This window comes from Notothenia coriiceps, unplaced genomic scaffold (genome assembly GCF_000735185.1).
Source record: "Notothenia coriiceps isolate Sejong01 unplaced genomic scaffold, NC01 NC01_scaffold00013590, whole genome shotgun sequence".
NCBI lineage: Eukaryota > Metazoa > Chordata > Actinopteri > Perciformes > Nototheniidae > Notothenia > Notothenia coriiceps.
This window is the reverse complement of record NW_011346291.1, coordinates 257,588-283,736: the sequence shown is the minus strand read 5'-3', so window position 1 is coordinate 283,736 and position 26,149 is coordinate 257,588. Positions and strand designations below refer to the sequence as shown.

General features: G+C 43.1%; 1 protein-coding gene across 1 annotated transcript in view; it reads left to right on the top strand.

The window, feature by feature from the left end:
- The first annotated feature begins 240 nt into the window (after window positions 1-240).
- Window positions 241-26,149, top strand: part of tnrc6c2 (trinucleotide repeat containing adaptor 6C2) — a 30,641-nt gene continuing 4,732 nt past the window's right edge. The window contains exons 1-21 of the mRNA XM_010774134.1: window positions 241-294; window positions 1,639-1,681; window positions 2,223-2,627; window positions 10,394-11,014; window positions 11,237-12,190; window positions 12,317-13,111; window positions 13,908-14,111; window positions 14,969-15,135; window positions 15,245-15,319; window positions 15,469-15,526; window positions 15,693-15,835; window positions 16,004-16,150; window positions 17,301-17,444; window positions 17,889-18,008; window positions 18,628-18,711; window positions 19,258-19,540; window positions 19,665-19,826; window positions 20,834-21,016; window positions 21,174-21,323; window positions 21,566-21,682; window positions 22,428-22,643. Coding sequence (XP_010772436.1) covers window positions 241-294; window positions 1,639-1,681; window positions 2,223-2,627; window positions 10,394-11,014; window positions 11,237-12,190; window positions 12,317-13,111; window positions 13,908-14,111; window positions 14,969-15,135; window positions 15,245-15,319; window positions 15,469-15,526; window positions 15,693-15,835; window positions 16,004-16,150; window positions 17,301-17,444; window positions 17,889-18,008; window positions 18,628-18,711; window positions 19,258-19,540; window positions 19,665-19,826; window positions 20,834-21,016; window positions 21,174-21,323; window positions 21,566-21,682; window positions 22,428-22,643 — 5,125 coding nt within the window. The remainder of the gene's footprint in view (window positions 295-1,638; window positions 1,682-2,222; window positions 2,628-10,393; window positions 11,015-11,236; window positions 12,191-12,316; window positions 13,112-13,907; window positions 14,112-14,968; window positions 15,136-15,244; window positions 15,320-15,468; window positions 15,527-15,692; window positions 15,836-16,003; window positions 16,151-17,300; window positions 17,445-17,888; window positions 18,009-18,627; window positions 18,712-19,257; window positions 19,541-19,664; window positions 19,827-20,833; window positions 21,017-21,173; window positions 21,324-21,565; window positions 21,683-22,427; window positions 22,644-26,149) is intronic.

The following is a 26,149-nucleotide window of genomic DNA, read 5'->3' as shown; positions in this document are numbered from 1 at the left end:
ACATTTTCTCAAAACCTTCTATAGTAGCACATCACAGTAGAGAGGACACAATGTGTTCCAAGTAGACACATTCTTTGGAGTTGGAAGAGATGAAAGAAAAAGAAAGCTGGGAGAGAGATTCTGGGCTGAGGTAGACATTTGGAGTCATTAGATTGATGTCTGGAATCAGGGAAATGGCAAGGTAAGAAGACAGAAACAAGACAAGGGAGAGAAGAGAGAAGGAGGAGAAAAAGGATCAAGATGGCCCAGAGGGAGAAGAACAAAGTGGGAAGAGAACGCCAGGCTCAGAGACAGGTAGGCACAGAAAAGAGAAAGGGAGACGCAGTGAGGATACGGTGCAAGCTGCTGATGGAAAGACAGAGGAGGAAGGGGGCAGGGCAGCGTGCATTCACTGTCCTGCTGTCTGATTGGACGAGGCAGCGTCAGGCGGGCCGACATGAATTTAATCAGAGATGTGCGTCACCAGCTGCAGTTCAAAGCCAGGCAGATACTGCTGGAGGGGGCACACTCTCTCTCTCGTTCTCCCTCCCCCTATCTGCATGTGTGTTTCACTAAAACTTCATCGGTCAAAGGGGGTAAAAACAATTGTGTCTTGAACTTTTGAGGAAACACATAGAGGCCCACACGTTTACTTTATACACGTGGAGATTTGCTTATCTTTAGTTATGACTAGAAGAAAAACATGTGAGGTTATCCATATAAATAGTTATATTTTTGGATTATTGTTGTGCTCACTGAGAGCCCTTTTTTCCGCTTTTCCACAAGATTTTGGCAGACACATTGAATACCTCTGCCCTCTGAATTCAATTTAACCTCCAGTGTGGCAGATTTGGCCTGTATGTTACTTTGTGGGTCATTGCCAGCACTGCAGTGCAGGCCTGCTATAGGAATAGTTATCATGCTGGACAGAGTGAAGCTTTAATGAAAACATTATTTCCATGCCATCAATTTGCCACTATTTCATTGTTTGAAAAAAAAAAAAAACATCCCCCTTCCCTCTACACACACTCACACAACCTGTGTCCCCTCGTCTCTCTCTGCTCCCCTGAGTGAAGGCAGTCTCAGCTGTTGTGTAGAACAGGCATATCTATCTAGGGACTTGAGAAAACACAACATCATCAGCTCTATTCATCATGCATTCAGCCATGGACCAAGAAACTGTAATTTACGGCAGCTTTTAGGTCACTAGCAGTTGGCAGACATTATGAAAGCAGCTGTTTGTGCGCAGCAGGAACCTCTCAGGTAGAGTGGTGCATAATCAGAGCTAGTTCGGTTTCCTCCTAGGTGCATGCAGCAACAGACTCTCCAGCTTAATAAAGAGGTATTCAGTGTATAGATCAGACGGTGTGTGTTTTCCTTCTCTCAGCAACGTGGGGAGGAAATGTTAGACCAGCCAATCTGGTTGGTGCTAGCTGTCCAGATCCTACTAATAATAACACCTTTCAGGCTAACACTCAATTAGATAGCTGGCTGGTCACTTCAACCACAGGGAAAGGCCCAGGCTGAGGCCAAACCAGCAGGGAAAGGTGTGTGTGAGTGTCCTTGTGTATGTGTGTGTGTGTGTGGGGTTGCAAGAGAAGACTGTGTAATGAGGAGGAAAGGAGGTGTCTCTATGTGTTTATGTGTGTCTGTGTTCAGTCAGCAGAAAAGAATGACCTTTTCATAGAGTGCGTCTGGGCCAGTAACATATGTTCGATAAAAAGCTGCATGAGGCGGTTAACTTAAAGGGACAGTCCACAGCACCATACAAATGCATACAAATGAAAAACACCTGCAGAATGCTACACAACAAATACAATACTCAATGTCATTTCTGGAGACTGCATGAACTGAAAGTAAAACCTGACTGCTGTGCAATCTGTAAACATCCTCCTCATGAATATGACCACTCCATCACATACTGCTAGAATTTAACTTGAGATTAATTTTCTTTGCCATCACAACTTGTGCGGCTGATATAGTATTACTGTTACATTAAAAAGATGAAAAAACAAAAGGCTTGACTTAACGTCAGCAACATAGGAAAACGTCACTCTTTAGAGGCATTTCAAATACAGGATTTACCTCTTACAAAAAAGTTTGAGTTACTATTCTTTTGGAACAAGTTGTCAGATATCAGCCAAATGTAATATCTGTTATACAAAGGACTAAAAGAGTTGACCCAGACATTAATACCTTGCTACCTGCGTGTGTCTTTCTGTCTGTGTATTGTATCCATCCAGTGCCAGACCCTGCTCCCACTAAGCCCAGTCCCGGCCCCCCCCACCACTTCCACCCTGCCAGCCCTACGCTGCCCCTCTCCTCCTCTTCTTCTTCTTCTGGCAATGGCAAGCGCGCCTCCTCCAGTAGCCAGCTCCAGACTCAGACCCCCCCTCAGCAGCAGTGCCAGTTGTCCTCTGCCAGTGCTCGCTACCCGCCCAGAGAGGTGCCACCCCGCTTCCGCCAGCAGGAGCACAAGCAGCTACTGAAGAGAGGCCAGCCACTGCCTGCAGGAGCCCTCAGCGCTCTCACCCTCTCCTCTTCCTCCTCCTCCTCTTCGCCCTCATCATCTTATTCCTCTTCTTCTACGACTACCGACAGCACTTCCCCAAACTCTGCCACGTCCGCTGCGAGCAAACGCCACCCAGGTTGGTGTCAATACAGTGAAAACAAAATACCCTGGAACATATCCTGATTTCAATTTGTCATCCTTTTTTTATTTTTTTATTTAAAGCTTTTGTGGTGGCTGTGTGCAAAATGTTCACCCTTTTTAACTTCATACAAATCGATCATTTTGCCTCTCACTTTGACTTCCCCAAATGTTGTGAAATTGGCTTGGCACAGAGACAGTGGTATGCAAGGCAGCATTGAGACATTAACTGCATTATGGGCATAATAAATGATGGTGATTATAATTGTAGTTTAAAGGCACTTTCACTTCCTGTCAGTTTAAATAATGATGAGCTACAGCAGCTCCTAAATTATGTAGGAAGCTGACCAATTTGAAGCCAACTTAAAATGTAAGACTCAAGTCTACACTAATTTACAAATGGCTGCTACCTCTGCTTTTCTATTTTTCCCTTCCTTGGCATTCTAAAAGGATTCAGATAGCTAAATGCGTGTTTCCAAGGGTCTGTGCTATTAGAGTGGGCTGGTCTGGATCCCGGTGCTTTTAACACCAGGAATAATAACGTTAAATGATTTAAAAGCCTTGGAAAAATCTTGTTTAGATGTTTAAGTCTAATTGAGAAGAAAATTGTTAGGTTTTTGAAGCCTTATTTTGCTAGACTCTCAGGCCCACACACACATTAATACGCACACACTCTCTCAGACCTCTGTAGCCAGCGGTAATCTTTTAATGAACTCACCGGTGGCCCCTAAGATCACTAATAGTGAACCTGCCTTAAGGTGCTCATTGTGTGGCTGCTTGGGTGTGTTTGTATGCAAGTAATGTGGTGATAAAAGATGGCCATGATTTATTTATATCATTATCGCATTTATTTTTCTCTCAGTTTATTGACTTCCGTGTTTCTTTTCGCTTTCACATGCGAGATGTTTTGATTTTTGTAATCATTATTTCTGCTATTTGCATGTGCAAGGTTTTCCTTTGTAAACCAATCACAACCATCTGCTTAGTAATGTCAACAGACACAAAGATGCTCCTCACATCCTCTAACACAACACTCTGTCTCTCTGAAGGAATAGATGCAAAGATATTTCTGTAGGATGCCACGCAGTGTTTTCATGTTCAGGTTAGCAGGAGCTTGCATGAGAATCTGCTCTCATCTTTGTTGAGCTTCTCTTCTCTCCAGAGTCCTTTTTATCTTTCTCTCTTTTCATCAGTGCTACTCTGTTCTGCCTTTCATTACTGTCTCAACATTTGCTGGAACAACACCAGGTACTCGGTAAATAAATCTGCAGCAGCTGTGGTGCAAGGCTTGCTAGTCAGCAGCCATCACAGAGGAAACCGGTCCTAGTCTCCGTCTAGTCGCTGATGTGATTGTACTTGGGCCTATGCCACTAATCCCAGCTTCAAACAAACATGGATGCCTGAATATGTAAAGAGTTCCGTGTTGTGTCTTGTGTATTTAGTAGTCCATATGATGAAAGATGAACAAGTCTGAATTATACAGCTTTCTTTGAGCCTTTCACAAACAACATTTTAGTAATAAGTAGGACCACACACAGGGTTTCCCAGAATGTGGTCCAGGATTCTCGTTTCAAGAGAAGCAATACCTATAAGCCTTCACATTTAAATAAAGTAATGGCTTCAGAAAGCTTGCCTTGTTCAGTTTATTAACCTCCACTGTCCTTATAATCGTCAGCGCTGGTTATCCTGTTTATCCTTTACCTCGCCCTGGTTTTCCCAGGGGCCTCTCACTACAACACTGCCTGCCCAGCCTGTTCTATCCTGTCTGCACCAGTAATAGCCGCAGGCTAGTGGCCCTGTTGTTGCAAACATTCTGGCATGCATAATTTAAAGAGTGGACATTGTAGTTTAACTTTCTACCCTGTGCTAGAAGGTGAAGGCTTTTTGCTTCATTTACACAAACTACTACTTTGTAATAGAGCTTGAAAAATAGCCTAAAAAGAACAACTTATTTTTGCATGATTTCTATGTTTGGAAGACTACACATTTGCAATTTGTGCTTTGAACTTATTCATCCATTTAAACAAAGTTCATGGAATTAAGCTGATCTTCAAGTCAAGAATTATGTACAGCATTATCCTACGCAAGAGAATAATTTCTGCCATATTATGAATCTAAATGTCTACTTTTGTCAAAATCCCAGTATCCTGTTCCTGTATTATTTAATGCAGCCTGCCTGCAAATACACATACTTTTACTTCCTTAGTGTAACTGTAAGTGAGGGATGAACTCTGTTTTGAGGACATTGTTCTGACCTCTCTGGGGAGGTGACTGTGGCCCAAAGGGACGTGATAATGTTCAAGCAGGAACTTTTTCTCTTGTGCGCATGCAATCACAAACACATGTGGATAGATGTAGTGGATACACATCAGGAAGAACACACTGGTCTGACCTAGTTGTGTCCTCTCAGATCTGTGTCTGCCTTGCAGGCCAGCTGGCTCAGGGTTTAAAGTGTACACACACACGCATGTTAGTTCATACTGCAGTATTATTCAGTATACAGTATATCCTTAGGTGCTTAAATGAATTTATTTTGACCCATTTGTTTCGTTGCTTTCCTCTATTTGGTTCAGAAAAATCCTACTGATTTAATTTAGAAGCCCTATTAAATGTAATTGTGTGTGATTTATAAGATTCCAGCAGGAACAGCACACACACCGCCCCATCCCCAAAGTCTGAAAGGCAACCCCCTCTAAATTCAAGGGCAGTCACACCACTCCCACCTAACCTCCGCTTTCCAAACCCCTTTTGAGTGTCCCCAACAGCAGACAGAGACCCCCCTGTCCCCTCTCCCCTCCCTGCATCACCCCCACCATCCCAGTCTCTCCAGCTGACTGGGGACCATTAAGTAGCCGTCAGCCAGCAGCCGTCCAGACAGACTCCCCAGTAGCAGGTGCTTGAGTGGGGGTCTCTTAAGACTGTGGGAACTGCAGCCCAACAGCTGTTTGCTCGTCACCCAGACACAGCTTATAGCCAGAAGGCACTCTGCCGGGTGCTGCTAAAACACTTAGCCCTTTCACTTGGGCTCTCTTTGTTTTGCAGGTAAAGCAGTCGGGCATTGGAGCATATCTAATTTGAGTTAAATGTGGAGATGGAACAGAGTATCGCTTTAAGTTAAAATGGGTATTTTGAAATCGTTAGCTAAAATATAGGTTGTAATTCGAAAAAATCTAATATATTTTTTAGAACATGTTATTTTCTTCAAGTACTTTCTTAAGGAAAGGCATATCTGCCTCATCAACCTTGGTACACTTGAGATGTAAAATAACCTCCACTTAAATCTTGTATGTTTTAAAATCATAATCACAAGAGCACTTTGCCATAATGAAGCCGGAGAGGTATAGATTGCCCCATGTGGATGGCTGTGACACACACACACACACACACACACACACACACACACACACACACACACACACACACACACACACACACACACACACACACAGTGAGAGAACCCCCTAGTGGCTTAATTAATCCAGCCTCTGTCAGGGAAACCAGAGAAGTCACAATGATCTCACTCTCCCTTTTTTTTCTCTTCTCTAAGCAGAGGTAAACAGACATGAATAATGAGCTTTTTAAAGCCTCCTGTGACCATTTCCTTACTCTTTCTTTTCCTCCCTGCTTCCGGAGAAACAAGTACATGCTGTCTTTGATCCGAGTGGGCGTAAAGCACCCCTCAAAGAGAGATGGAGAGGGTCTATTTGGGGACAAAGGACTACTAAATGTCCCCTCTGGTTCTGGTGTTATGTCATCCCACGTTTTGCAGTGATAAATCGAAGTGTAGTCTTGGGCTCACAGTGAACTGAAGGATTCCAGTTTTGGTCTCACCATCTCTTATAGCCTGTTCATGTATGTTCTCCCACTGTCTCCCTTTCTTTTCCCTTGCCACTGCAAGTGCCAACCCTTCCCCCAATACTTTCCTCCATCTCTCCCTACAACTCTCTCTCTCTTGCGCTCACCCTGCCCCTCATTTAATTTAAAGCATTTAATTATTGGCTACCTGCCCATTTTCTATGATGGCAGCTCGTTTCAATCTCGAAGATCTATGCGTATCTTTGTTTCAACTGGCAAGCTGGCTTCGAGGTTTCAATGTGTTGTTGCTGTTGTCTCTCACTTTTCGAGCAGAAACAATGCGTGCGTGCTCATCATTAGGAATATGTTGTTATTATTATTTCTCCTATGAAGAGAGCAAGGCTGTATCTTCATGCATAGACTCGTATACCAAAAGAAAGAACATTGCTCAGTGTTGGGTGCATGACAAGCAGAAAGGGAAAGGAACCCGTCGTTTTTTTAAACCCTTTTCATTCACAAAGGATAATAGGAGCCTGCCCTCCTAATTGCACGCAGACTGAAAGCAGCACCACATTACTGACACATGATTGCAAATGGTGGATGGAAATAACTGTCCCCTTTTCTTTGTTTTTCATGTTGAGCTTGCTCTCGTCTCCCCCTGCTATATCGCTGCTTTGTCAAGAATCAGTCAGACCTCTCTATTGGAATGTCTGGGAGGGAGTCGAGGGGCGAACAATCAGTGCATGTTGAGGTGAAAGGAGAGAGGCTGTTCTGCATTAGTCCATACAGGCACACAGCATGTACATATTTAAAGGGGTAGACTCAATAGCATTAGCACCAATACTGTCTAGAGAAAAAAACAATTAAATAATTCACATCAAATATTTACTTGGTCGAGCTTATAATGTTACATATCTGCACACATTTTCTATATACACTGCACACAGTTCCACTAATGCCTGCATATAATCCACATACTATTGGTTTAAGAAACAACCGGGTAGCTAGCTTGCAGACATAGAAAACATCTGTCTAATGGCTTTAAAAGAGTGGCGCTGGCTCTTCTCAGGTATTTTTCCACTCTCTCCCTGGATGACCCCTTTTTTAGAACACAGGCAACACACATTCCTTTTTTCCCTTTTTATGTTTTTTTTGTGTTAAATGTTGGTTTGTCGCAGTGTCTGTGACAGGAGTGCTAAAGAGATGGCTGCATTCCAGGCTTTGATGCACTTATAATATAACAAGAGAACATTTGCAAATATAACTAAGAGAAAGATAGATATTTTATTTATTTTTTTCACACCCACTGGCCTTAGCAGGAATGCGCCAAATTCAAACTTGAAATAGTTCCAAACCAGGCTTTGTTTCACAAGATACACATAAATCACCATGTTGGTGGAAGTCCAAACAAAAGAAAAATACATTTAGATTTATTTAAGAAAAAGACTAAGTGTACATACCTGAGATACATTTAAACATATAATGTTGTCCTTGTACAGAAAATGCCTTCTGTTGACTTCAATGAGTTCAGCTATTGTGAAATCTCTTGCACTCAATAAACATTCACTACTTTCCTATACGCGAAAATTAACACTATGGATTAGTCATCCTTCACTTTATCCATTATCTTTGACACTCATATATAATGGAGTTACATTCTAAATCCCTTAAATATCTTCTACAATTATTCCTTAAAGCTATATTAGTTTGTTGTCACTTGGACACCAGGCAGCAACAATTGGTAATCAAGCTTTGATTTAACAGGTTTATGTGCAAGCATTACTTTTGTTGTCTGGACTACTATTGACATTTTTCATACAAACCCAAATCAGGCCTTTAACTTTTTGACGTTTTATTTGTTTATTTTGTGGCTACTTATTGCCAAATGTCTGCATACTGGTGTCTGTACGTACGTGCGTGTGTGAGCCATCACTCTGACGACACTGTGCGATAAGGCTGCCTGGGGAGTGAAGATAAGTGTGTTCAGATGGAAATTGCATTCACAGCCACCGAGTGGTGTGTTGCACAGTATCTTAAAGCAACATATCTGCGCGTTTGTGTGTCCACATACCTCAAACAAACAGACTATCCAGACTGGATTGTTTTGACCACTGGGTCTTTATCTCATGATGGATAACATATAGCTATTATGGAAATCACAGCAACGATTTGATTAAAACTAATGGAATAGTAATGGAAGGTAAAACAGTTTAATAACCAAAGAAGGGAAATGTTTTACAAACACAGCCTGGGTCTTCTAATTAAAGGTTATTGAGGCACGGTTCCTGCAGCAGCTCAGGAGGGTAGCCAGAAATGTATTATTGTCTAATAGACTTCCAATGCTCGTTGGAAAAGACTGAATGTGTTGTATGTGGTCTGGCATCACACTGTGCTCATGTTTAATGCATTACAACCATCAAAAGACATATGAGGCATGTATTTTGCCATAAGGAACTATATTTGCATTAGAAGACATTGTATTTACATGCAGTAATGTGTCTGCTGTTTCACTACTAAGACATCAACATTTGAGAAATGTTTAATAACACTCGTACTGGGATAAATATCTAGCTTTCATGCACACATATTAATTGGTATATGATACACATTAATTGTCCTTTCTCCTCATAAGAGTTATTTGATGATTATATCCCTTTTTATATCCTTTGTTATCCGGTGTTCTTTTTGTGTGCTCCTAGCTGTTCTCACCGGTGTTCAGCCCATTACATGAAGCTGGCCCAGTGGTTTGAATGTTTGCATGCTGGATCGATACTCTCCCTTCTCTCATCCACTAGCATTAATAAGATCATTGATTAGCTGCCTCCCACTGATAGATTACCCCTTTACAGCATCGAATCAGTCTATAATTAGTTCCCCCTCTTATGGGATGCTTTTGTGCCAAATGAAATTGCTTTTGTGCGATACCATGTTGGTAAGGGAACTGTTGAGAATACTTAATTTTGATCATGCTTAAACCGCCTTTAATTTGTTGGACAACATTTACATTCAATCCTTAGTTCCTAAATTGTGAGAGAAATGCTGGTATGCATATTTCAAAATGTTGGCTAGCAGATACACACAAATTCACACAAGCTTGAAGGAAGTGTTTTGTGGTTTCTTAGTGCAGTTGGAGGAGGAGTAGGCCTGGCGGAGCATAGGGAGTGATGGATGAGAAACCGTCCTGGTTTCATTCCAATAAATGAGCGGCGTTCCACTTGGGCTTCCCTTCACAGCCCCAGCAAGTGAAGCCACGATGTAGACGGATGGGCCTCTCACTGCTGCGTGTTAGAAGAGAGCAGAGGGGAGAGAGGGAGAAGTTAAAGGGTGAGGAAAGAGATGTGGGGGCAGAAAGTAAGGTGAGGTTACATGGACAGAGAAAGAAAAGGGAAGGGGGGTAATAATAGATAAGGGTAGTTAAATAGTTCGATGGAAGTAAGGGATAAAACAGTTGCCGTGAAAGAGGAAACAAGTTGGAAAGGGAATGAAGGATGGAAGAGAAAGTGAAAGCAAAGGCTCCATCTCCCTGTTTCTGTATTGCCGACTGCACCAAGCAAGGATATATGGATATGCCATAGCTGATATGACATGTAGCACGCTTGGTTGTGCATTCTGATTATGTGTTAGATTGTGGAACGTGCAAGTGTGACCATCTCCTGCCAAGAAGCCTGATAGCTAGCATTAACCAACCAAGAAGATAAAATTGGTCCTTGGGAGTTACGGGGGCTGTATTACACAATTTCCCTTAGCCTAGCCAAATGTATGTTTTTCCTCCTCCCCACACCACCTTTTTTCCTATTTTGATTTGCTATTCTTTGTGTCTACTCCTGTTACTCAGTCTCTTCTTGAATTTCTGCATATTATGTGGCTCAAATCTTCTTTTGTTTCTCTCTGACTGACTGGTCATATACAATTACCTTTTGATGTATTCCTGTGTTAAACCTCTCTTTTCTCTCTTTCTTTTCTCTTCAGACATATCCCTTCAGAGTGGCTGTATTGCCCATTATGAGACTTCTCATTGGGGAGCCTCTTTGCCAGTTGACAGCTGCTCCAGTGCCAACAGCAGGGACAAAGTGAATATTGACAAAAGTGACACGGAAGCTTGGCCCTCCATCAACCACAGTAGTGACACCAGCCATACCGCAGCACAAGAATGCACCTTGGGCTCAGCTAGCTCAAACACAGACAACAGTGCTGTCACAACCACCAGTAGTTGTAGAAATCTGAGTATGGCCACAGGTGCGGCAGGCCAGCCGGCCCACTACCCCTCTCTTAAAGCCAACAATAACATGATGACAGGACCTGGGTCAGCCAACACGTGTGGTAGTAGAGGTTGGGGCGCAGATGGGAAACAAGATGGTATGAATGGTGGCAGAGTAGGAATGCCCAATAACTGGGGGGTTCCCAATTTTAACATGAACCTCAATCCCAATGCCAACCCATCAGCCTGGCCTGTTCTCGGCCAAGAGGCTGGTGGAGGTTGTGGTATTGGCCCTAATGCAGTGTCAAACTCCCCATCCCTTCCACCAGGTATTAATGGCAATGGAAACATGGGAGATGGGAGACTGGGAGGTGCAGAGAATGGCGGTGGAGGTTGGGGTGGCCTGATTAGTGCCAATGAACATGATCAACAGCACCCTTCAACCAACACAAACATGTCCTACAAAATGGAACCTTCTAACCTTAACACTGATGGACCAAACCACACTAAGCAGCAGCAGCAGCAGCAGCAGCAGCAGCAGCAGCAGCAGCAGCAGCAGCAGCAGCAAGCTCAGGAGCCTATGAGCCCTATTCATGGGTTAACTGGCTGGGGAGGCCAGTCCCCCACTGAATCATCCCAGCTCAATGGGGACACAACAGGCAGCTCTGTATGGGGTAGTGGAGAAACCAAGGCAGCTGACTCCCCCAAGGAATCCGGCTGGGACTCGACTCCATCTGGAGGGCATTCTGCATGGGGCCGCCAAGGCAGTGGTGGTGGGGGCAGTAGTGGAAGTGGTGGCTGGGGTGACTGGGGGAAATCTTCTGGTGGAAGCAAAGAAGCAACTAAAGGCTGGGACTCAGTAGACGCTGGTAATTCTGGTTCAGTCAAAGAACCGCCACTTAGCTCATGGGGCCAGCAGCCTAGACCAGCCCCAGAAAGTGAGGGTAGTAGGGACAGCACCGAAAGTCAAACTGACCACAGAGACAGGACCTCCAGCACGGATTGTACCCCTCTTCTACCCCGGCAGGATCTGGACCCTAGGGTGCTGAGTAACACGGGTTGGGGACAGACCCCCATTCGACAGCACACTGTATGGGAGATGGAAGAAGCTAACTCTGATGATGAGAAGAGAAAAGGCTGCTCAGATGCCATGGCAGTCTCCAAATCCACTGGTGGACCCTCATCCAACACTGGAGGTACCATCAATCCAAGAATTAGCCCCAGTCAGAGGTCTGGGTCTGGAGAAAAGAGTGACAGTGAAGGGTTATCATCCTCTGGCTGGAGAGCCAATCCACCTCAGCCTACCCAGACTGGCTCAGGATGGGGTGACCAACCACAGTCACACAGCAAAGCGCCAAATGGCACTAGTGGTCCTAGTGGCTGGGGCGAACCTTTGCCTACCAATGTTCCTAGAAACGGAGGCAAATCATCCTGGGGTTCTGAGGACAAGTCACCCAGTTGGGACAATGGCATGACAAAAAGTCAGCCTAACACTAACCCAGGCTGGGAAGAGGGTCCTAAAAGCTCTCATGGATGGAGCAATAGTAATGGGGGCCCCAACAACTCCAGTACAGGGGATTGGGGACAGGCAGAGGTCAAGAAGAATGGATCCTCCAGCAGCATGTGGGAAGGAGAAGGAGGGAATGGAGGAGGGAATGGAGGAGGAGGAGGAGGAGGTGGTGGTGGTGGTGGAGGTGGAGGAGGTGGTGGACGTGGTGGAGATGGTGGATGGAAGGAAAGCCCCAGGGGAGGAAATAGAGGAGGAAACTGGAGTAAACCTGCTCCTACTGTGAGTAATAACAGCTGGGGGGAGACCCCACATGCCAATGGCCCAGCGCAGGGAGGCTGGGGCTCTTCCAAGCCCCAGGAAAATAACAGCAGTAGCAGCAGCAGTAGCACTGGCAGTGGAGGAGGTGGCAGTATGGGTTCATGGGGTGGTCCTGGTACTGTGAAGCAGAACCCATCAAGCTGGGGCAATAGCAGCAAACAGGAGCAGGGCATGGATCGCAGTGGCTGGGAAGAGCCCTCCCCTCCCTCCATGCGCAGGAAGATGGAAATAGATGATGGAACGTCCACCTGGGGCAATCCTGCGCCCAACAGCGGCAATCCTGCCCCAAACAGCGGCAATCCTGCCCCAAACGGCGGCAATCCTGCCCCCAACGGCGGCAATCCTGCCCCCAACAGCAAGGCTGTCAACATGTGGGATCGAAACAAACCCAATAATAACCCAGGTAACAGCGGCCCACCTCCCAGTAAGAATGGAGGAGTGATTATCCCCAACAATAACAACAACAATCACTCAGTTGGCCCCGGCAACAACAATCACCATCACACTCACCACATGCACCACCATCCCAATCATAGCCAGCCCAATCATATCCAGCCCCCAACTCACCTGCAACATCATGGAAACAACAATGGGTCATCCACCAATGGCACTCAACATCCAGGCGTGGGCCCCCAGGGTAGACCCCCCCTCGCCAACCCAGGTAACAGTATGTCTGTGCTGTTGTGTTAAAAACATAAGAGATGTTTAGAAATGCAGAATTGATCTACGAAGCAGATTTTCATTAAATAACCTAAAAGCTTGATGTTTTCTTGAATCCACATTTTTGATGATCTCACATGTTTTACTTGATTATGAGCACAATTCATTTTTTAACTATTTTTTACTCTACAATCGATTTATAAAATGACTAATAAAATCATTGTTGGCAGCAATCCTTATTCTATTAAAATAATGTTTTTAAAATATATATATCTCACTGTAATTATGCACAACAAGCTTAAGTTAGCTCTGCAGCCTGTTCAAATACATATTTTAAGACAAAGGCCATGCATGTAGACATAGCACAGCTTTATGCCCAAAGTTCTATCTTTTTAATTCTGAATGAAAACATTGCCCCCTGCTGTTTACCAGTTACACTGCAGCTACTAAAATGCATCATGGCCACCTTAAGACATACTTATGCTGACAACAGCTATACCTTATTTCCCATCTGTACTGAAGCCTATAGTATAGATAGTTATGTAGACGGCATTTCACTATCAAAGCTGAAAAGCATTGTAATGCCACAATGATGATTATTTCAGGTACTTGGATTATCATTATATAATTATGTGATACAGATTTCAGGGTGTTTTAAACGGTGTCTTTAATTCAATGTCCTAAGGGGGACTGATGTATAACTGCAAGTTAATAGTAAAAATGGCTAGTCAATGAAAATGTTAGTTCCAGCAGTGAACTTATTTTCTAACTAAATCTATGTCACCTCTTTCTTCCAGGTTGGGGAGAGGTTCCCAGTGTTCAGCCCAAGTCAGAACCTGCTTGGGGAGAGCCAGCAGCTCCAACATCATCTGTGGACAATGGCACCTCCGCCTGGGGCAAGTCTACAGGGGGAGCAGGAGGATGGGGAGATGGTGGCCACGAGCCCTCTGGACCCTACGGCAGGGCAAACGGACCCACAGGTTCTGCACCCTGCAAGCCAGGTAACACCCACAGATGAATTATATTAACAGTGATGCAATATGTACCACAGGAAATCAACATGTACCAATTTCAAAGGCTATGGCACCATATGTTTTCAATTTAACTTACACATATTGTTGCTATATTACCATTGTAAAGTGTGAAACAGTACCATATATATATATTAATTACATGGTTCAAGACGTACTTTTGACGATAAAAGGTCCACACAAAACTAAACATCTAAACTAAACTAAACACCTTAAAAAAACGTACAAAAACTCACCTCTTCAAACTGGCTTTTAATGTTTGATTGTTGTTTTATTGCTTGATTTTAATGTGATTTCTTACTATATTTAATTGTTGTCCTTTTCTATTTTTTTACTACCTTTGTAAAGCGACTTTGAGCACCTGTAAAAGCAAAATAAAAATAAATGTATTATTATTAACATCACCTTGGCAATAATGGCATTTGAAATTTGGGTTAAGATATACCAAACCTTTTTTAACTAAGAGTAAGTGTGCATTTCCAGACTTCAGCAAAGGGAACAAAAATAGGAAGTTTCCTCAGACATTTACCGTGTGTGCCAATTCTGCCAGCGTTTGTTAGTGCTACTGAAGTGTTGCTGGGATGAAAGCAATTCCACGCCTCAGCAGATCTTGGTTATTTATTTGTGCTGTTAGTTTGTTGGGAATCGTAGAGAGAGGTGTAGGGGAAAAGGCAGGGTACCATAAGGCAACAGTGGCACCAAGTGGTCAAGTTTAAAATGAATTGTGTCTCACACTCTGGAATGGCTTGTGTATTATTAAAGTGCATATGATCCAACATAGATACTTACTAAACGCTTATGGTCATGTTATTTAATCACTTCCTTAGGCCCAAAACCTATGCAAGAGAGCTGGGGAAATGGAGGAGAGGAGATGGGCATGTCGTCCGGGCAATGGGACACTGAGGAGGGGGACATGTGGAACAGCCCCACCTCCCAGGAAAGCAGCTCTTCTTGCAACTCCTGGGGCAATGGACCCAAGAAAGGCCCAAGCAAGGTGAGAGAACACAGCGGACTCTTGTCATAAATACACTTTTTATTGGTGGTAATTAATTTCATGTACATTAACTTTTCTATAACTTAATACTTTGCTTGTGTGTTTTTAGGCGAAGATAGGCAAGCCAGATGAGGCTTGGATCATGAACCGTCTCATCAAACAGCTCACTGACATGGGCTTTCCGGTAAGTCGTGAAACTGATGGGGGTCTAAACCATCCAATGATAAATACAGCCACCAATAATAAAAAAGTAACAGTAAAAAAGGGAAAACTCTGAACCTTTCCTAAAAATTCACTATTGTCAGTGACAGGACTGTTATTGGTGTTTTACAGAGAGACCCTGCTGAGGAGGCTTTGAAGAGCAACAACATGAACCTTGACCAGGCCATGAGTAAGTTTCCACATACTTGTGTCCTTGTGTGTGTATTGCAATACTACAACTTAAGAGTCAAATGCCGGAATTCCATCACATCAATACATTGAAATATTCTCATTGGATTTTGTGTCTCTGCGTCTAGATTTATAATATAATCAATCTACCTCTTTCCTGTTCCCAGGCGCCCTGTTGGAGAAGAAGACAGACCTGGACAAGCGGGGCATGGGAATGTCTGATTACAGCAACGGCATGAACAAGCCCATGGTGTGTCGGCCCTCAGCACTCTCCAAAGACCCCTCTGACCGCAACTCTTATCTTGACAAGGTTAGACATTAAGCAACTGACCAGCCATCAGGCCTTTTCCCAACATCTGTTGAAATTATTTCATCATTTGATCATCGAATCAAGTTCATATTTCTGTGTTTATTGCTTAATAAAAAAATGTGTTAAGTCTTATTAATCCCCTTAAACCTTTTATTTTCTCTGTTCCAGGATGGTATTCTGTCAGATGAAGCCCCCCAATCACCGTTTCTGCCTTCCCCCAGCATGAAGCTCCCCCTGGCCAACAGTAGCCTTCCTGGGCAGGGTCTGGGACTGGGCAACCCGGGGCTGGCCATGCAAAACTTGAACAACAGACAGGTAACATATTGAGCACACACAGTTATAACACACACTATCACCTAACTTAAATTGGGAAAGAGAACAGAAACATTTAAAGTGTTACACAGTCCATAAAATAGAGCTGCAGTAAAACGATATTGTAGAGCATGGGCATGAATACAAACAGCAGCAACATGTTGTTAAGTTGGTTCATTTCCCTCTTGTTTAATGTGTAGAAGAAACAGTTCTTAATGAAAAAATAAAATAAAAAACAGATAGCAAATATTCCCAGTTTAGGAGAAAGAAATGTAAGTTTTTAGGAATTACGTGTGTTGAACATATTTGCTGACAGACTGTGCTAACAAACCTCATTCATTGCAAAATATTTCAATCAACCATCTTTGTTTATCACACTGCAGATGTATGGCCAGCATTTAAACATTGAATGACTTGTGCAGGTTTTAAGCGTTTATGATTAAATGATACATTGAATTCATTTCACACAACCCTCTCAACCCACATGCTCTCCTGAGTCTCCACTTTTCTCCTGCTCACTTATATATGAATGACCTTGCCTGAAGTGCCCATTGTAATCAGATAGTTATGTTCTATCAAATATCACCCCAGAGGCATTCATGGCCCAGAAAGAAATTGCAGTGTGTCCTTGAAGCCCAAACAAAGGCACTGTGAGCGGGCCTTTTTGCACTGAAAGAAAAGACCTCTCGAACAACATTGAATCAGAAATTATGGATTAAGCTTCCTTTTAAGGGCTGATTGTATTGGGCCACTTGATGGTGTGTAAAATGGAGATAGTTAGTAATTTCATGAACTAACAACTAGCTGCTCAGAATGTGGATCGGGTGTAGTGTGAAGATAGACCTTGAAAGAAAATGCTTTGAAATGTTATTAGATATAGCTATGTGGGATAGAAATGTAATCGACCCAAGGTTTGCTTTTGAGTGCACTTCCTCATTCAATTCAAGTATCCTTCATGTACTGAATGAACCCATCAAATGGATAAAGACTTGACCGTTGGGTGGTCAACTCTTGACCTTACTCTTAAGGTATTCTGAGTGGTCAAGAATACACTCCTTCATTCAGGATTCAGTGGCTCAGCGCTTTAGTCGATTCTTTAAACATGGAGGATTTAAAGAAGTTTCCTCTTTACCTTTATGACTCCTGCGTTTAGATACCCAGTGGAATGTTTGGCAGTAGTGGAGCAGCACAAACCCGGGCCATGCAGCAGCAGCAGCCTCCTCAGCCACCAGTGCCACCTCTCAGCTCCTCCCAGCCTAGTCTACGTGCTCAAGTGCCTCAGTTTCTCTCCCCTCAGGTAGAAACACACACATAATCACGTACATGTTTAATGTGCAGAGCTATATAGGTCAATTACACACAAGATCACGTCAAAGTTGGCTGGCAGATAGTGCTGGCTTTCCCAAAACGAGTAAACACACACATCGTGACTCGTTCACTGAGTGACATACTTGACAAGAACACTGTTGGTATCATTTCAGTATCCTACTCATATGTTGTGAAGACTGTCAAAAAACATCACCACCTACATTTATTTCTCTGGGAAGCATACTACTCCTACACCTTTTGGCTTGACAAGACTCCTCTTGCAGACCCTCTCTCCTCTTTTCCTCCTTGCGTGCATGTATCAGCGACTAGTTTTACCTTGCCCGAAGCTACTTTTGTACACTGGTTGTGAATTGCAATGACTAACCTGTCATCTCTCTCTTCCGTATCACCATTCTTCCATACCTGCCTCCAGGTCCAAGCACAGCTCTTGCAGTTTGCAGCAAAAAACATTGGTCTGAACCCTGCACTTTTAACCTCACCAATAAACCCTCAACAAATGACTCTCTTGTACCAACTTCAGCAACTGCAAATGGTGAGTCAGAGCTATCCCTGTTAGCAATGCAGTGTGTTTAGAGGTCTGAGGCAGAGCATGTGTGTTTTGGACTAGTGTTAATTTTGGCAGCTGTTTTTGATTTAGTCTTTAGACGAAAATGGTTATTAGCTTTAGTCATTCCTATCCTTCGTAGTTTTAGTCTAGTTTTAGTCGACGAAAACTCAAAACGTGATATTGCAAGTTAGCAACGTAAGATGCATTTTGATAGACAAGATGGACACTTGGGGGAAAATATGCTGCATTTTGAATGTCCGATAGTCCACCATTAACACCTTAGTCCCGTCTCGTCAACGAAAACTAAATATACATTTCGTCATAGTTTTCGTTATCAAGAATCTTTTTTTAGCTCGTCTTAGTCATGTAAAAAAGGTCGTTGACGAATATTTTTCGTCATAGTTTTCGTTGACGAAATGAACACTTAAATCTAAAGGGAAAGGAAACCAGGCACACAGTTCATGATTTAATTACTGGTGACAAACACCCAGTGAAGACTTAAGGATGTGTTCATTTATAGATGCATGACAAAGGATAGAAGGGTTATTAATAAGCTGTATCAGATACTGTAGATACAATCTCTTATGGTTCCTTTTTCTTTCAGGCGTACCAGCGTTTACAAATCCAGCAGCAGATGATGCAGGCGCAACGCAATGTTTCCGGCCCCATTAGACAACAAGAGCAGCAAGTGAGTCAACAAGTCTGTATTACACCCACGAAAGTATGATGATGAAGATCATCCGTTTCTTGTGTGAGACCTCATATGAGTGCAACTTCATCTTTTTCTCAAATATGTCGATGCTCACATGAGAACAGAGAGGAAGGAGGAGTATTATGCAACGTTAGCAGGAGTTGCTCAAACCTTTTTTTTAAAGCATGGGAACCGGTTACTTCTTGTTGATCATGAGCTAACCACTCTTTCTCATCTTGTGAAAAGAGTTTGTTCTCCTTTTCTAAGGATGTTTTTATTTTGTCAGTCAGATGAACGGCATGTTGAAAGGGTTGCTTATCACACGGTTGTTTTCCACTTGCTTTACTGGCTACCTTTTTGCTTTGTCCAAAACCTAATCATCCTCTTTGTTTCTAATATTTCTGGTTCCTTCCTCCTCCCACTTTCTCTTTTATACATTTTCATAATTGTTTCTTCCATCTTGCTTTTGCCACTAAATTATTCAAATCATCTCTTTGTTTACCTCCCAAATTGCTTGTTTTAACATTGTCTTTCCTCTCCCAGGTGGCACGTACAATCACCAACATGCAGCAGCAGATCCAGCAGCACCAGCGTCAGCTGTACCAAGCGCTGCTGATGAAGCAGCAGCAAGTTCCTTCTCATTCCTCCTCCTCCTCCTCTTCCTCCGCTGGTCTGCATCCCCCCGGTGGCCACGCCGGAGGCCATGGTTCCGGCAAATCAACCCACGACCCCTACACAGGCCAACACCAGTCCCCGGGCCTCTCCGACTCAATGCACACCAAAGAGGCGCTGTCTTCGCCCAACGCCTACAGCTCCTACCCTCTCTGTGAGTCAAGGCGGATTCTTCTGCTCAAACAATTAGAATCTGATGTTATACTGATGCTGTTAGTTGTGGAGTTTAGCAGTTTCCCTCTGCTGCCCTTTAAACAATGTGTTTTGTTTATGTGCAGCTGGACTGAATCCAAACATGAATGTAAACTGTATGGAGGTTGGGGGTCTTTCCCTGAAGGAGCCCCCTCAGCCTCAATCCCGCCTGTCCCAGTGGACACACTCCAACTCCATGGACAGCCTCTCTGGCAACTCCTCAAACATGGAGAACCTCAATAAGCACGGTAACACCACCCTTTAACTATGTCCTAAGAAGTTATTATTTACATAAATGTGCATGTCATCCATAAATACATGCCTCCTGTACATTTGCATTATTATTAATTTCAGCTAGGCAGCTTATATATTTTATAATAGTAGCTATTCATAAACAAGGATTTTAATTATGAAGAAAATATAATTTCTTCAAGTACATGCAATTTTATTTAGGACCTTTTGAGATTTTTGAATATTTTGAAAAAGGATGCAAGTCTTATAGTTAAGTCTTATTTTGATCACAGAAAACCTTTAGGTAACTTGATAATGGTATCTTTCTCAACTGCTGTATCACATGATTCATCACAATCTAGTTCTTCAGCCTACCGCTCTCACACGTTTCAGTGAAAGACATGAGTTGTTTTCACACATTCTTAGTGCACAGTCATGATGTGGCTCAAGTTCTTTCAGTTTGTCGCTTAGGTACCTGATCTGCTAAACCTCTCCTCTCCTAAATCGGAGCCCTGACAACACATTATTCAAGGCAATATTTGAAGTTGAAGCATCCTAATGTTTACTCTGCCGCAACACATTTGGCTTACACATTGTTTTGAGATGAAAACTAGCTATAACTGATGTTTGTTGACTCCTACGCCTCCCATTTCAACACTTGAGAAGTAATCAGCCTTTGCTCTGGGCATGTTCTTCCCACACGTCTTCAGAACCGATACTGAGAAAACATGATATCAGTTTCATACACTTATCTGTAAGTGTCATCAATGTTTGATTTCCATGTCCTATGGAAAGATGAATTGATGTCCTTTTAAAAAACACTCAGAGCATCATTTAAATAAAAACACTGCATGTTATTCTTAAAAAGCGTTCTTGTGAATTTGCATTATGGATGGTGGACTCTACAGCTGATGTTATGGTGAACAAGAATGAGTTCAAAAGAGTATGTTCCTATAGTTTGTCCTCATTTCAAAGTAAAACTAATTTAAGTTGAATCTGTTTTATTTGTCTTTGCATATACTAGGTGCCATATCTGCTGCCTCTTCCCTCGGCCCCCCTGGGAAGCCCCCCCATATGGAGGACTCATACAGCCCCTACAATCTAATGTCCAGCTCTGAGTCCCCCACCAGCCCCCAAGATAGCTGGGGCCCTGGCAAGAGCCAGAATGAAAAGATCTCCAATGGGACCAACATTAACTGGCCCCCAGGTGAGGAAAATATGCAAATAAAGATGTTATCCCCATAAATCCATATGTTTTCTAATTACATCTATTCTCAAGCCTCTCCTGTTGTATTGCACCCCTAGGCACGGGACAGCTGAACCTGTTAACCGTCTTTTAAGCACCTTTTTTTTCCCCCAATCAGAGTTCTGCCCCGGTGTGCCATGGAAGGGTCTTCAGAACATCGACCCTGAGAATGACCCCAACATGACCCCTGGCAGCGTCCCCAGCGGTCCCACCATCAACACCAACATCCACGACGTCAATCGATACCTACTGCGGGACAGGAATGGAGGTATGAACAGAAACAAAAGCCACAAGTATTACTTTAAGATAACCACAAGTCCTTAACCCAAAACATGCTGTCTTAAGTGACAACATTAATAATAACTTGACTTACACATGCTGACTTGTGCTCTCTCGGCTACACCACAGGCGCTAAATTCATGTGCTTGTGCTGATGCATACATGAAGTTCTTCTTTTTTTTCCCCCTCTCTGTCTCTGGTTACAACACGGTCACGTCTACCACCATTTAGCCACTTCCCCTGCTTCGTCACTGGAGAATGGCTCTCTGCCCCCCCCCAGCAGCGACTGGCCATTCAGTGGCTACAATAGCTCTTTCAGTCTGTCTTCCTCTGATGGAGACAGCTCAGGTACACATCCAGCGTATCTTCCCTCCATGTGTGGACCTGCCAAACCTCTCCCCGTCCAAATTGAAGCCCCGATTCTGCACTTAGTCCGAGGCTCCCTACTTATCCTATACCTTACCCAACTCCTGACCTCTGTTTATGACCCTTCTTTCACCCCAATTCACTCTGTAAACCTGTGCGTTCAGTGCTTTTAGAATCTTTAACAATACTAAGAGAGAACCCTCCCCTAAACGTGACCTTCAACCATCTGTTCCTCCCCAACCCACAAGAAAGCCTCACCCTTGGGCCTTGTCGGTCATGACATCCAGAGACACCCTGTGTTTATTTGTGTGCTTTAAGATTCGTTTTTTGCATTTACACAGAGGTTAAAGGAAAGAGATTCAGCATAAATCCAGAAAGCAACACTAGAAACTGAAAAATAAACCTGACGTTTCTTTTTTAAATCCAGGAAGCAACACTAGAAACTGAAAAATAAACCTGACGTTTCTTTTTTAAACATAGTTTCTATTTTCAGAACTTTAACATTTGTTTGAATTATGAGTTATTACACTTTTACAGCAGAAACATTTCAGGTAGATGCACTGCATATTGTTAGTTTTTAAAATGAAAAGGAAAACATTATTTAACATTAAGAACCACTTAAGCTAGTGTTGCCATTAGCAGAGCCAGTTAATTGACCAGGGAATATAACATCTGTGTTACTCTCTGTTACTGCTCTCCTCACCCTCTACCCTCTCTCCATTTAAAGGGAAAATGTCTGACATGAAGTCCACCTGGTCCCAAGGGCCCATCTCTCAGAGCCAGGCCTCTCTGTCCCACGAGCTGTGGAAGGTTCCTCAGGGGCCCCGCAGCAACCCGGCCCCCTCCCGGCCTCCACCGGGTCTCAGCCACAACAAGCCCTCCTCCACCTGGGGAGGCAACTCCCTGGGCCTGGCCCAAGGCTGGAGCAACTCCTACACCTCTGGTTAGTACTCTGCTCTGAACTGCAATGCATTCAAACCTATTAGCAGCACCTGATGAACTGACGTTAAAGCGTCCTTGTTACAAACAATTGCTCTAAACCTTTCAACCAAACTATAATTTAAACTGCATTTCAGATCATAATATTTAATATTTAAAGAAAATCTTCATTCCAAAATGTTGCATCTTCTTAGGTGGGTGGGTCACACTAATTCTATACATCGAAAACATTGCTTAGTCCAAGGGTGTCAAACTGAAGGCCCGGGGGCCAAATCCGGCCCGCGACTTCATTTGATGTGGCCCCGCAAGAGCTTGCAAAGAATAATATACGTTTATTATACGGTTACATGCCACTTTACAGAAGCAGGTTGCCCATAAACATGTCCCACAATGCATCTCGTTTTGTGACATGCGCACTGAAGAAACTTGCAATTATTTGGAACAATCTGATTTACTTGTAATCACCACCGCGGATATACAATAATAAGTCAAGTAAGCATTAAATAATACTTAACCGTCATTGTACATAGATGATGCATCCCACTAAAATTTACTTGATTGTATAAATAAAAAGTCAATAATAATAAAAACATGTTCGACCGGCTTTGCAGCGCGGGCTGTTTATATGGACCGTTTTGCAGGCACGGGGCTGCAGGCAACCGTGTTACGGTCCCCCTGATTATACACTTAAAAATTAGACGTTAGACCATAGACAAGCTGACGTCTAGCTACGGAGAAAGGAAGAAAACGTCGTCCAAGGATTTTTTCGTTCGCGGGTTACATCCCGTCTATGTACCATTAACTTCCACTTTAGGAATAACAAGGATTAACATACACATCACTATTTACTATTGATTGAACACTCTACGTTTCTAAATTCATGACTCTTGTATGGATATACAGTTTCACCATAAATCACTATACGATTACTGAAATAACTGATGTAAACGCCTCTACCTGTTTATAAATCATTCGAGTGATCTACGGTGATAGTGGAAATAAAACCGGGGAGGAAAAAGAAGCCACGTATAAACCCAAAAGCCTGTCAACGAGGAGGTGGGCCTTCGGACCGAAATCCTACCAAAAAGTCTACGGAGGAGCACTTTACAGATCTTTGACATATTGGGGTTCGTTACGTGCCTCTTTCCTTCCAATTGTCCAATACATGACCCCGACTTTCTATTGCTGATTTGTTGATAAGGAGTGTTTTAGATTTGATTCATAGGATTCCGGTCACAAATATACAATTATTAAACCATAATCTTACCGATAGTGTGCTGCTTCTGTCCTATGTAGGGGTCTTAGAAAAACCGTGGCCTTTAATAAGTTCTACCGCGTCTGTTTACCCCAAAGAACGACGTGAAAGGCGAGTCATAGTACTGATGGGTCGACCCCTGGCATAGAGCGTGAACCCTGGGTTTTTTTGTTTTTTTTAACTAGGGGTAATCGGCGGCTACATCTAAGTCAGAGGCGGGTAATCAGTGGTGGACCCTTAATAGCGAATGGCTCTACTAAATGGAGGTACTTGTCGACTTTTTACATGCGCCCATCATACCCGGTTGGGCTCTTTAATTCTTGTTAGGTCACCGTGTTGGATTCTATATTTACTTAGATCGTTGTTTGTAGTACTCCCAAGACCCGGGCTACCTTACTGTTATGATATTGTTTATTCATTTACATCTTAAAGTGTATCAAAAACTTCTCGAGGGATGCTCTACGTCGGGTCAGTGTGGATGGGTGAGTACGGGTAACTTGTATGTAAGGGGTTTTACGCAGCAAAGCCAATATTTATTTACTATTAGTGTACATATATAACTCATAGAAGACCTCACGTAGTCCGACTCGGGAAGTCATTTTATGACTTCTCTTAACGGCACGGAAAATACTGATTGTGAATGACTACTCCTGGAACCACTGGCTGATCGCAGTAGTGCCAAGAACGGGAAAAAGGGAACTGCCGATATGCAACGGTATCCATAACCAAGGTGAACCCTCTCGTAGGAGGCCTACCACAGAGGCTACAACACGGTGGTTCTTCAGTAATATAGTACACACGTTACAATCATTAAACAAAAGAATTATTTTGGGAACTCATGTAGCACTACGATTGAACAGCTATATATATTGTTTCCGTCGTAACTATATTGATGATGTCAACTTTGTATAAGCTCACCAGGTTAATACAGGATACATAGATAGATAGATAGCAAAAGGATAGCAATAGATAGATAAAGATAGATAGAGATAGTAGATAGTAAATAGATACGGACGGACGGACGACGGACGAATCCACGGGACCAACGGCCACTGACAGGCAGACGGACTGGACAAATCGAAAGACACACGGACCGGACAGACAGACGGAAGACAGAACAATGGACAGACATCACACGGACGGACGGACGGGACAGACAGAACCACAGACGGATGACAGAGAAACCTTCTACCTCAATGAAGAAGTATTTAAATTCGCTAAGAATTAGTTTATTCAAAAAGAAAGTGTTACCTTGTATGGTAACAGAGAACTCCCGGAATAGACATCGGAGAGTGTTTCGGGCAAAGTCAGGAGTCAACGACTGTCCCCAGACCATCATGTAGCAGGTTGAGGAGAGGACCCGACGAGACGACCGTGACTAGTGTCTTCGCCTCGTAAGATTCCTTAATAGGGGGACACTGAGAAGTTCAAAACGTGATGCGTAGTCGTAGGACGAGACCTTAGACATCCGTTCTAGGTGTTAAGGTGTAAAAATTTATGATACCGGGAATCTTAAACGTAGATAATGGGGTAGTACGATTACCGCTAAATTACGTTAAGCGCTGTTCTACTAAGAATGAAAAGTACAACGCAACTTCAATTTTGTAAAATTCGGTTGCCCGTTCGACGATCGTAGGGTCGGATCTGCATTTACCTTACTCTTTTTTACGCTTTTCCTACGGGTAATTAGTAGTTAGTAAACAAGAGTTTCGTTGTGTTACAACGACTACTCTTTAGTTTTAACTATAAAAGCCTAGTGTTAAAACTTTATTATAAAGAACTTCATTTTGACATGTAATCCGGAACAATGGACCAACCGAGATGAAAAAGTCCAAATAACGCGTCTACATAATTGAGACCCAAACAATACCCGCCACGACTTTGTATTGTACTTTAATTAAGAAGGACGCATGTAACGGTGTCATTCGGGGTATCGAAGTTTACCGTACGCACATGTCTCCTAGGCGAATTATAGCAACCCAGATTACAGCATTAATGATCAGAGTTACGATAACTCGTGTCCCACTGTACGATGTATACTTACCGGTATCGTCTCCCCCACGAGTGATTAAAGTAGCGCCCGGTGTAACGTATACCACGTAGTGTTCCCGGCCACCCATTGACATATTCACCAATGGTATGATAATATATATTCATATATAATTCTATCTACATAATACAATGTAATAACGGGAGACTTAAACCTAAATAGCCGTATCTCATATGAATCTTTAATTGATGCAACACTTTCGCCT